The sequence below is a fragment of the Bos javanicus genome, chromosome 26 (assembly GCF_032452875.1).
Source record: "Bos javanicus breed banteng chromosome 26, ARS-OSU_banteng_1.0, whole genome shotgun sequence".
Taxonomy (NCBI): domain Eukaryota; kingdom Metazoa; phylum Chordata; class Mammalia; order Artiodactyla; family Bovidae; genus Bos; species Bos javanicus.
In genome coordinates, this window is record NC_083893.1 from 25,598,442 (window position 1) to 25,610,692 (window position 12,251).

Below are 12,251 nucleotides of genomic sequence, written 5' to 3' on the forward strand. Positions count from 1 at the left end.
GAAAGACTTCACGAGAAGAGCTGACATTTTACTAAACCTTAAAGATGAGAAGGTTTCTATCTGAGGAAGAAAAAGGATGAGTATTGAATGTCTTAATGATGAAGATGAAGCAACTATCTGAAATCTGCTTGCACAACTTTCTGTTTGGGTCCCTTGGTGAAGATTATCACCATCACCACCAACATCATCATCATCACCCCCATTGCCATCACTTCCACTACTACCACTTATCAAAAAAAAAAAAAAAATTACCAAGGACATGCTAGACACAACTCCTATGTTAACTACTATAAGGTCTACTCCAAAGAATAAATGAAGATTCCTGCCCACAAGGGAATCAACTAGATGAGGAACAGACACATAAATAAGAACATACTTTCAAAACATAAGATACTCTCTTATAAGTGCCAAATGGGGTAGAAATTGGAATGTAAATTCTTCTGGTCCAGAAATTCACAACAGACAAAATATTGTCCCTGAATACAAGAAATAGCTCACCTGGCCAGGTGGCCACTGCAACATTCCTTCCTTGTGTTGTCACCACTTTGGTTTCCTTGTCTCTTTTCCCAAACAACTAAGCATTCCAGCTTCCACTACAGTGCTGAACAGGGCAAGAGTTAGAAGTGGCCAGAATACTATTTTAGAGAGGATAGTATGAAGAAAAATAACTTCTTTTCCTCAGTACTGAGAATCTTCTTGTAGTCCTTACTCTCAGACTTTGATCCAGTGCTTCAATTCATGGAGTCCACTTTTGAACTCAGACTCAGAGTCTATGTTTATATCTGGAATATAAAAAAACACACCATTAGTGTGGACATTTAAAGGCAAATATAAGAAGAAAACCAATTGAAAGGTTTAGGCCCGAGAGTCCATTTGCTTTTCTCTATGGTGTTCTCTGAGTCATATTTACAGGGGACACCATCCCTCCTATCCCCTCCTTTTTAACTCTGCTTATATCTTTTTACCCCTTCTAGTACGTCTCACTTAACCCACCACCCCAACTTCTCCATCCAGCTTGTAAGAGCCACCATTAGTGGTTAAAAACTGGAGGAATTCTCTAATTCCTCTTTCCTCTAGAAGATCTAGAGGAGAGAACTTGTTCTTTGGTGGAGACAATTTTTTCTGTCTTAGGTTGGAGACTTAAAAGTTATAAATTGTAGAAGTGTTGCTGTATGTGGAGTTAGGTCTGAGCTAAGGCTCTGAGACTTGCGTCATCGTAGGTGCTTAGTAAATGCGTATGCAGATGGATGGATGGATCACTGAATAAATGGATGAGTGAGTGGAAAGATTGATAGGTAATGGACAAATGAATGAATCAAAGAATGAGTAACTCTGCATCTCAGGAAGCATGGTATCCCAATGAACATTTAGCGTAAGGATCCCCAAGCACTAAACTTAAGTCTTCATTCAAGCATGGGAAATTAGGATGTGGTGGCTAAGTCTGAGAACTCAGTTATCATGTAGACTTTAATGTCCACATGTCTAAAAGGGATTGTCCTTTAAGTTCCTAGAAAGTTTATAACCCTACTATAAGATACATCACTGACTCAATGGACATGAGTTTGAGCAAACTCCGGGAGATGGTGGAATATAGGAAAGCCTGGCATGCCACAGTCCAAGGGGTTGTAAAGAGTCTGACATGACCGAACGACTGAATGAGACAGAGACCATTTATAAATTAGCAAACATCTCATTTGAAAAGATGAGAAAGAGAAAGCTGACTAGTAACATACTCAGATGAAAAAGTTTTTTGAAGCTATGTTTTCCATTGGGTTATCTAGTTGAGCATGGGTCTTGTTGCCTGAATTTCTTGTGGCACACTGACTCACAGTACGAGGGGAAAGAACCCTGGAAATGCCATTTGAGTGGATTAGGGACAGTTGACAGTTATTTGTTCTCTGCTAGCCCATTTTTTCATCTGTTAAATGAGGATGACATTGCTTGTCAAACTTCTTGATAAGATTGTTGGAAGCTCAGAATCTAGATGAAACAATATATGTGAGAAACTTGGTAAACTTTCAAGCACCATGCAAATGTAAGGTGTTGCTATGATTGTTGTTGTTGTTGTTGTTCCAGATCTTTGATGAAGAGTACAATGTCTGGTTCCTAGACTGGGGTGGCGCCCTCGTGGCCATGAAACACACACCTCTGCCAGTCAGGCATTTGTGGTAAGGACAGCTTCCTACCCTATTAATGGAAAACTTTTCAGTGGAAAATATTGGGACAAGTTGCTATGCATGGTTTTATACCCATTTTACCCATTTCTTCATCCATTTCTTTATCCACCCCTTCATTTAATGTACATTACATCATCCAACTCCTAGGTAACAGTAGTAGACCAGATGATTTAGATGAGGAGGTATAATGAATAGTATTAAAATGCAAGCATATTAAATACATTACTCAGCTACACAGCTAGTACCTGGAAGCACCAAGTTGGGTTTCTATCACCAATATGCTTCTCTTTTACCTGCTCATTTTCCAGATACTTTAATAAGTACACAGAGTGTCATTACATGGTCTCTGTCCTCTGGGAGATCATAATCACGGTAAGGAGTTTAGATGGTCCACATATCATCAGAAATCTAAGCAATGCCTGGACAAGGATGCTGACTCTGCATTGCTGGAATCCTGAGGCTGGATGGAGCCTCCACACCCCCAGTGTGTGAGCAGGGGTGGGGGTCTTCATACCATAGGTGGCATGAGGGCTGATCCTTGAAGAAAGGATGCCAGGAGCAGGAGTAGAAGTGATGGGAGGAAAGCCAAGGGATGAGAAAACTCTGACCAAGCCTGGAATTCAGGAGATGTAGGGAGTGCTCTGAAGACTGTATTTGGTTGGAATCAAGAAAATGAGTAAGTAAGGATGGGTAGGATTCAGAAGAACTAAAACACAAGTTTCAGGCATTTGGGTTGAATCCGTAGGTAATTCCTTCTAGTACCAAGACCTCTCTCTCTGTAGTAGGAAGAGCTCTCTCTGTTGAGGACTGAGTAGGGCTCACACTTCTACAGAGGACAGCTTGACTCATAAGTTCATTATTTTTTTTAACCAAGAAAAGTAACATCTCTTAGCCATTATCATTGTATTCTAAGCATTGCTATCCAACTTGGGAAAATTATTTAATATTCACTCAGGAAAATGTAATAGGATCAAATGTTGCTTCTCGAGTTCATTAATACAAAGTTTGATAGTTCCCTATTCCATGAAATATTTTTTTGTTGTTGGGAAAATAAATATTTATAGAGCTCAGAAAAAAAATAGCTACATTCCTATTGAATTTTCTTTTATAATAGTAACGATAATATTACCCCAATTTGTTCACCTTGTTCACTTCAATTTACAAAAGATTAAAGATGATTGTTCAAACTAAGCTCTTGGAACAAAATTTTTTCCATTTAGTGGATGTTGATACTGTCGTAAATGCTACACATATTTCCCTCGAGTTAGTTACCACCTGTGGTGTCTGCTTACTCGTCTACTAATGAATGCCCTTCTCTGAAATAGTCCCTGCACTGGTTAAATGCCAGCTCCTGAGTGTAACTCACTCACGAATTCTTTGCACTCCTCTTTCAAAGCTGAGTGAGTGTTTTGTAAGGGCCTGACCTTATCATTATCGTCAATATTTCCTTATAAACTTCTTGACTTTGTCTCTGGCTGGCTTATGAGTTGCAAGTTTGTGAAACTCAAATGCAATCCCTTCATCACCAGTAGCTTCTAATTAAGTTACAACCTTCAAGGTAAACAAATAGCTTATTTTAAGTGGAAGAAAGGTTAAGTAATCAGTTCATTGTTCTTCTCTGTAGTAGGTCTCAGACTGACATTATTTTGGCAGCACACACAGATGTATATATATTTGCATAAGAAAAAGACATTGGCCTACCCACTCTCCTGTATAGTGGCTCTTGAATTTAAATAATAGCTATATCACCTTTCAGAAAAAATTGGAACCATAATTGAAGAGCTGGGGAAACTTTAGCTCAGCTAACAAGGCATGCTGTTTCCTATAAATTGAAATGATAGGTAGCTAGATATGCATGGAGACAAAACAGCATACAAATGAACCCATCCATTTGTGACTGTGTACACTTAGATCCATGGAGATTAGAATTTAAGAGCTATTTCGGGTAAGCCCTCCATCCAGTATTATTAGTATTACCTTTGTACCTTAGAAGCATTAGAGTGAAATGAACAATGGAGCCCTGTGGAATGCAATGCTCTAATGAAAACTTATAATAGAGTTACTCATCAGCGAGTAGACAGGGATCCCACTGTTTGCTTAGCCCTGACAAACTGTCAGTGTCTCCTTTCAATGGAATGTTCTTGGAAACTGAAAACAAAACATCACCTGGCCATTTGTGTTCCTTTGCTCTTCTGTAAGTGGTTATGAGCACTGGCGTTTTTGTTCAGAGAAACATTCCCATGAAAACATAGTTGCAACCAGTCTGTGCCTCTGAGAAGTGAAAGTGCATGTGCTGTTCTTAAGGACTTCCATGTAGCTTCATTGCCATCACCTCGTGCATTTGGGATAATGTAAAATGGAGCAATACACCTAACCGAAGGGAGGAACATTGATCATCGATGACCATTTTAACTCTATTCCTGTGCTAGAGTATTCAGGGGAGGACTCTGATTGTTGTTGAAAGATTTCATTTCTTTTAGTGGCTCTCATCTCAGTATGATAAAGTCATCAATGCATGGAGTTAGGAAGGGTCTTGAGGAGACAGTACAGCAGATACCTCTCTGACAACTCTTGAGACACCCACCTTACCAGGACAGCACAGAGCTGACCAATTTACAGATGGATTCCCGCATTGTACATCAGCTTTAGTTGTTAGAAAGTTAGCTTTGTGGCGAACAATAATGAATCTACTTGCAATTTCTGTCTGCCAGTCCTTGTTCTGCTGCCCAGACCTATGCAGAGTAAATCTGTTCTAGAAATGGGTGTGAATTTTAGAGTCCTACACTTGGAAAGGCCCTAAAGAGATGGCTCGGTCTAGGCTTTCTAAGGTGTGGAAAGTGATCAGATATGCAATTCAAGACTGATTCCATGCCTTTGTTCATTTATTTCTCACATATTCACTGAGCCTATACTGTTTCTCCAGTATTAGTGTAGGGATTGGGATATGCCAAAGGACAAGACAGAATGCTCATTTGTTGTTCAAATATTTGACTTTCTTTTTTAGAACAATTATGAGAATACAAATCTTTTCTACCTTATTCTATCTGTTTTTAAACTGATATTTTCACACATCTATCCACATTCTAATTTCATTCACAGACATTACCCCTTTTCTGTAGGCAACAATTATTTTTGTGTGCTGAACTATTTGGATCTTTCTTACTTAGAAAGTTAAAAGGCGATGGTAAATTATTCAGCTCTTATTCTTCTTTCCCTTAAGCTTGATTCAATTCATAGAACCTGTTTCTAGAACAACTGTTTCTTAATTTTAATCACATTGATTGTCAGTTTTCTACAATGATTGAAACTGAACACGGTGTTTAGGATCTGGTGAAAGGATAATTTCTTCTCTTGCGTATGCTAGCTGTCTGTGAACACACCCTAGACTCACAATGACTTGATTATCACAAAAGTGACCTTGCTGGAAAATATTTATCTTGTGATTGACAATCACCTAAGTTTTTTTTTTTTTTTTCAGCTTGAGCTTCTCATGAGAGTTATTGTTTTTCCTTTCTCTGGCTATGGCAATCTTTGCTTCTTTTTTTTTTTTTTTTAAATAAAGTATTCTGCTTTAAGTTGGTCCTGTCTTATAAGTGACAGCCAATTCTACATCCCTGGCTTTGATCTCTCTCCATAAATCTGGATGCATCCATCCAAAGGACTTCTAGACAGTGTTACAGCATGGAAATCCAAAGCACATCTCAGCCTAGGTGGACTGAGCTAGGCTCCAAACAAAACAACAGAAAGCTTTGCTTCTCCTATTCTTCCCATTTCCCTACCTCAGTTGCTTACCCCCCCAAATTCATGTTGTCTGTGATTTGTTTTTGTTCAAGCAAAAGCCTATTGATTTTATCTGTAAAAATATCCTAAAAGTCTTATTGACTTTACCTGTAGGAATAGCCTCAATCTCTCCATCTCTTTCTATATCCACTATTATAACCTCTGTCCAAGCCCCTTCTCTTACTTGGTCTCTTACAATTACCCGACCTCCCCTTACCCCCAATACCTCCCCCGCCACCCCTACCCCTCCAACACACGCTGATTCATCTCCCTACATCCTGTTTGGGCCCTGACAGTCCACTCACCACAAAGAAATAAAAGTTATCTTGTAATGGTTAAATCAGATCCTCTCTCTCTCTCATTTCAATTTGAAAGCAAAGTCATTTGTAATCTGCCCCAGCCTTATTTTCTTGACTCCATTTCCTCCTGTCAATCCCTCTTCCACTAATCTACAACCACCTACTGGCCTTCTATTCTTCATTTCACACCAGATCTGCCCTCTAGAATGGCTCTCACCTTGATCTTTGCATAGTAAATTCCTTATTATCATTCAGATCTCAGTTTAAATGTCACCTCCTCAGAGAGGACTTTCTTAATTTTTCAATGCAAAGTAGCTTTACTCTCTATCATATCACTCTATTTTAACTGCCTTCATGACACTTATTTTTAACATATATTTTTAGCCCATTTATCTACATGTTGTTTGTCTCCTCAAACTAGAATATGATCCCAGTGAAACTAGGGCGTTTCTTGTTCACTGCTGTATCCCTACACATAAGCTACTGCCAGACTGGGCACATAATTAAATATTTATAGGTGAATTCTATGTTTTATGGTCCTGCCTTGTCACTATTTAGAGATCAATGGTTAACTTTACTCCTATCTCCCTGGTACTGGTGATCTTATCATTTCTGCATCACCTGTAGGCCTAAAGGAATTCCCAGTTCCTTTGTCTTGCCCATTAATGAGCTATGAATTGGGAAGGAGAAGGTGGGTCCCGTGGGGTTACCATTCAGTACTGTTACTTCAGAACATTAAAAGCTCCTAGTTATCTGAAAGAGTAGCTCTCACAAATGGCAGACCCAAATTTCTGATACTCAAGAGATTAACTTTTATAATGTTGTATTTTGTGGATTTTCTTTAGGAGTTTTGGTTTTAATAATTATCTCAGTTTGAGAAATTTGGGTGCTGGAAATTACTGATCTCAGAAAGTCACTTGAATGGCACAAACTTGGGCTTCCTAGTGATACACAGACCATAAATTATAGTCCCAGCATTCATCCCTCAGCCTGGCTCTGGAGATTGTCTCCTTGTTTGTGCTCATTTTATATCATCTGTAGACTTTGGTTATTGTCTGTATTAGTCTTCCCACTTGGATGTTGGCATTTCCTAGTTTTTTTGGCTGATCCTATCCTTCCATTTAATCCATGCTTTTGCTCCTTCATGTAGATTCAGTTCATGCAGCATGCTTTTATTTTCCAGCAACCTATTTCTCCACCTTGGGCTCAGTTTTTCTTTGGAACTTCCATCTCAGAACTCAGAGCTCAGAAGGCTGTGAATGGTCCCTCTGTTTCTACTTTGTGGTATCTTATCTTCATGTATAAAGTAAAGACGGCTGTCCTCTGCCCTATTAATGGCAGTGATGTGAAGGCTCCTCCTTCCCTGGGATGCTGGTGGCACTCACTGCAGTTTTTTTCTGCTGACCTTCACCATTAAGGAAACTGAGAATGAGACCAGGACAGAGGCCTTTAATAACCACTTTGACTTCTTCCTATCAAGACAATAATCAATCCAAAGTTGTCAAAATAAACCAGGAGCTAAAGAAATACATTTTTTTTTAACCTCCTGTACTTATCAGACAGAGTTAACTAGTTAGTGGCCATGACATATTTTGAAGCACCTGTGATTCATTAGGAATCAAACCAAGAGGATACGTGGCAGGAAAGGTAAACCCATTCCTAATTATACTCTCACTTTCACTTTTAAAATGAGAAACTCATTTCCATGAGAAGCAGTTCAGATTTGCCCAACTTCCTCTGGTTCCACATCAATGATTATTTAGCCTCAGCCTATTAAAAAAATAAGCCAAGTCCGTAAAAGTCGAAATAAGATTAACTGTCATCATCATGCTGTACATTAGATCTCCAAGAACTCATTCATCTTGCATAACTGAAACTTTGTACCTTTGACCATTTCTCCCTCCTGCCCATTCTCCACTTCCGCCCATTCTCCACTCCCACCCTCTGAGAGATCAGCTTCATTATGACCAACCTTTCACTATATCTCTATCTATCAAAGTATCATTTTACACTTTAAATATGTACAATTTTTTTAATGTCAAAGATATCTCAGTAAAGTTGTTTAAGAGAAAATAAAAGTCAAGACTGATGCTGATAATTTAGGAATGATAGAGGATGACATGACATCACCAATTCGATGGACATGAGTTTGCGCAAGCTGCAGGAATTGGTGATAGACAGGGAAGCCTGGCATGCTGCAGTCTATGGGGCCGCAAATAGTTGGACACAACTGAGCAACTGAACTGAAACATTTTTATGTCCACTGTCTGATTTTGTTTATAAAAGCAGGTCTAGGTATACCAGAAATATAAAACTTGTTTCATGACAGACTAGTTTTTCTAGCTGAGTAAAGAGATTGACTTTCTTATTTTTAAGATCAGTTTATTTGGGGAGAGAGGATAAGATAGAGACGTATTTGCAGAGACTGGACTGAGTAGGTTGACTAGTAATGGGGACAGAGATTTGTATCTAGTTCATGGATGTTAGCATAAATCATGCTTGAAAAGTGCCTGGATAGATTAGAAGAGTTTTCTTAATCATTCCTTTTTTTAAAAATTTATATATTCATTTAACATTTATATAGTACCATGTGCCAATGTTTCTGCTAATTGCTAGGAATGCAAAAATGAATAGTATGGTCTTTGACCTCAAAAAGATTATAGTTCATTGAGAGAGTCAGACATATGTTTTAAAACTGTATGTAATATCAGGTAAGAAGCATTATAATAAAGGTGTGATATCAAGTGGGTGGCGGGGCGGGGGTGGTCAGACAATGAACATAACCTATGTGACCCCTGAATTCACACGATTATAATGTTGAACAGAGGGATTTCAGGTAAGTTAAGAATTCATCACTCAGCACTATGATAGGGAAAGGCATAAATGTTGTAGGAAAATAGAGTTTCTACATTTGAACTCGGAGAACTGTGTGTTGTGGAGTCAGAGAAGAATTAAGAACTAACCAGGAAAAAGGATCGCAGAAAATGAAGCAAGTAAAGCTGCTTTTGGGAAGGAGGAGCGTTGAGAAAATTTTCTCAGAGAAGATGGTCTTTGAACTCTGTCCTCTGGTTAAATCAAGCAACAGTTGGGAACTCCATAATATCAAGAAAGGGATATTATTAAGGAATTGACCGCTCAAGATTACTCAACTCTTGTTCACTAAGCAGCATCCTTTTAAAGAGTTTCAGATGCTGTGTCCACAAAGGGCCAGGCCTTCCTCTTCTCGCTGGTCTAAAGACGGAACAGTGTTGCCCAGAACGTCTCAGGCACTCAGTACTTGTTCCTAAAAGCCCCTTAAAGTGGCATCAGGGAGGGAAAATGATACTTCATCCATTCTGAACAAATAGGAAATTGCTATTTTTGATCTGAAAGACACACACCTCCCTTCCCATAGGGTACACCCCACACTACTCAATTTATCTGTGTCCAAAAGTCCAGAGACTAAATTGATTGTGCTGTAACTGAACCTCAGGTTTCATTCTGAGTACTTGAGATGTGACACCTCATCCACTAAGCCCTCCTGCCTGGCTTGTTTTTTTTTCTTCCCCAGTTCTAAGATGTTGAAATTTTTTTTTTTTTTTTTGCATTTCTTGGGGCTGTCTCTGCTTGAGCCAGGAAATGCCGTTTTTATCAAATCTCATAATAATATAGAGAGATGTTGAAGATTAATGCCTATTGATAATCCAGACTGCCATAAAATGAGATAAGAGGAGAATTTAATAACCTGAAAAACAGTTGTGAAAGAGTGTGGTTTTCTCTTCAGCTGTCTCTTCCATGTTCTTGTTTCCAACCCAGGGTGAGTTTTGACGAGGGCCACTCCTGGGACAAGTATGGTTTCACTTCGGTTCCTCTCTTTGTGGATGGGGCCCTGGTGGAGGCAGGCGTGGAGACCCAGATTATGACGTGAGTACTTCTTTGTGGCTGAGAGGAATCCAGGGGCTTGGTTTCTGCTTCCACGGAGGCTGTGGGTTTTCCCCAGGGAGGCTTACACTGAAGCATTTCAGTGTCTGGGCCAAAGTTTCCTCATCTGTAAGATGCTCACAGCCACCAATTCAAATGGCTACTGATGGGATTACAGAAGCTGGGCTTCTAACAGAAAAGTTAAGGTTTCTCATAGAATTACAGTATTGTAACAAATTTATCCAAAACCCAAGCAAACAGAAAACTTAAGGCTTCAGATGTGTTTTCTCTTTCCAAAACAGCCCAGTAAAGGAGTAAGGATGGGGACAGGGGATAAAGCAGCCAACTTACTGAAAACAGGGGATGTTTAAAGGGAACCGCCTGGAGTCTGTGAAACACATACACAGAGTTACTGTTGTTCCACTTCAGATTCATTTGCTGTGAAAAGTTTTCCGTAGTCCTTTACAGTGAGAATAGATGGTGGGGATATATATCTGAAAGCTAGATAAAGCCCCTGGGTACTTTCTGAATATTAAAGAAGATAACTTGATGTTTTCTAAAAATATATCAAAATCTAATTCTCAAAAAATGGATGACCCATGTGTGTGTGTGCGCGCTTGTGTAAATAGAGGAGTGTGGGGGAATAGTTATGTTAATACTTCACCAGTAATACCAAACCACACCTCACCTCATCTTCCCCGGTCCCGAGACTGGAATACTTCACATTTTAATTATTCACTGGACAGAATGAAGGGAGTCTTCTGAGCAAGATTAAGGGGAATTTGCTGTACTGTGGAGTTGTCACAGAAAGGCTTACAGAATGCTGCTGGACTGGTTTGGGGGAAGGTTGTCTTTGTACTGTAAGAGAGACTGCTGTTCTTTTAACCTTTGTGTTCATTAATTTCTTTAAGCTAGAATCAGTCTTCCCAAAGAGACCGATGAGCTTTGAGGAGGAGGCAAGTGGCTAATTCCTATGCTTTACTTTTCCCCCAGAGTGACGTTAAAAAATTATTTATAACTGTGGATATGCAGTTTTGATCAAATGTTATAATCTAGCCCCAGACTGGACCACTTTTACCATGTTCCTCACCTCCACTTCCATCCTCATATCCAGAGAGTTGTCCAGCCACTTCTCTGAGCTTTCAGAAATACAGAAAGAACCCAGCCATGATGGAAAATGGTGCACAAATTGGGGAAAACAAGCAAACAAAACAAATGGACAAAAGTCCAGTCCTAAGAAATTCAGCAGAAACACTACAAAGGGGTTTCTTGTCTACAGCAAGAGTCTTATAGCATTCTCAATGTCCTCATTATTTAAAAAGTGTTTATAACAGAAAATTTGGCTCCACAGTATGTCTTTAAAATTATTTGGAACAAATGCAGCAAAGAGTGATTTTAAATTAACTTTCTCTGAATTTTCCAAATTGCCTGTACAGACTTCTCTCAAACTTCAAGGGTTTGTGCAACGTGCCTTTTAAAGCCTTTTAACACTCATTTTTGAGCACGTTGTTTGTGTTTGGCACATAGACTCTATGGTTGGAAAGTGAAAGACATGATGTCAAACCCTATGAGGAACTACTATAAATCTTCCCAGTGGGTGGATTTCGTTTGTAACTGGTGTCCTTAGGTGCAAACCTTTGCCATGACAGGACTTCTCTAGACAATTCTGTTGTACAGTTTGAGGATTTCCTGTAGAATTTGTTACTCAGGAAGTACAGCTTTAATTTGAGTTTTTCCAGCAATTTCTTTTCATTCTCCTAAAATATCCTCTAAAACAGATATCTTACCATCTAAATTTCTGATTAAAGTTTCTATGATAACAAGTGAACTGTGTGGGTAAGCTGGTGAGTCACTTGATTAATTAAGAGTTAACAATATTGTATGCAAGTTTAGCTGTTCAAGCCATAGACAATATTTAAGATATAGATGTTATTAATGCTTAGCCATTGTGGAGAAGGCAATGGCACCCCACTCCAGTACTCCTGCCTGGAAAATCCCATGGATGGAGGAGCCTGGTAGACTGCAGTCCATGGGGTCTCTAGGAGTTGGACATGACTGAGTGACTTCCCTTTCACTTTTCACTTTCATGCATTGG

The 12,251-nt window shown here is 39.2% G+C and overlaps 1 protein-coding gene across 2 annotated transcripts in view; it reads left to right on the top strand.

Moving 5' to 3' along the window:
- Positions 1 to 12,251, top strand: part of SORCS3 (sortilin related VPS10 domain containing receptor 3) — a 647,321-nt gene that overhangs the window by 552,149 nt on the left and 82,921 nt on the right. For both annotated transcript variants that reach the window (XM_061403393.1, XM_061403394.1), the window contains exons 13-14: positions 2,077 to 2,168; positions 10,052 to 10,159. In XM_061403393.1, coding sequence (XP_061259377.1) covers positions 2,077 to 2,168; positions 10,052 to 10,159 — 200 coding nt within the window. The remainder of the gene's footprint in view (positions 1 to 2,076; positions 2,169 to 10,051; positions 10,160 to 12,251) is intronic.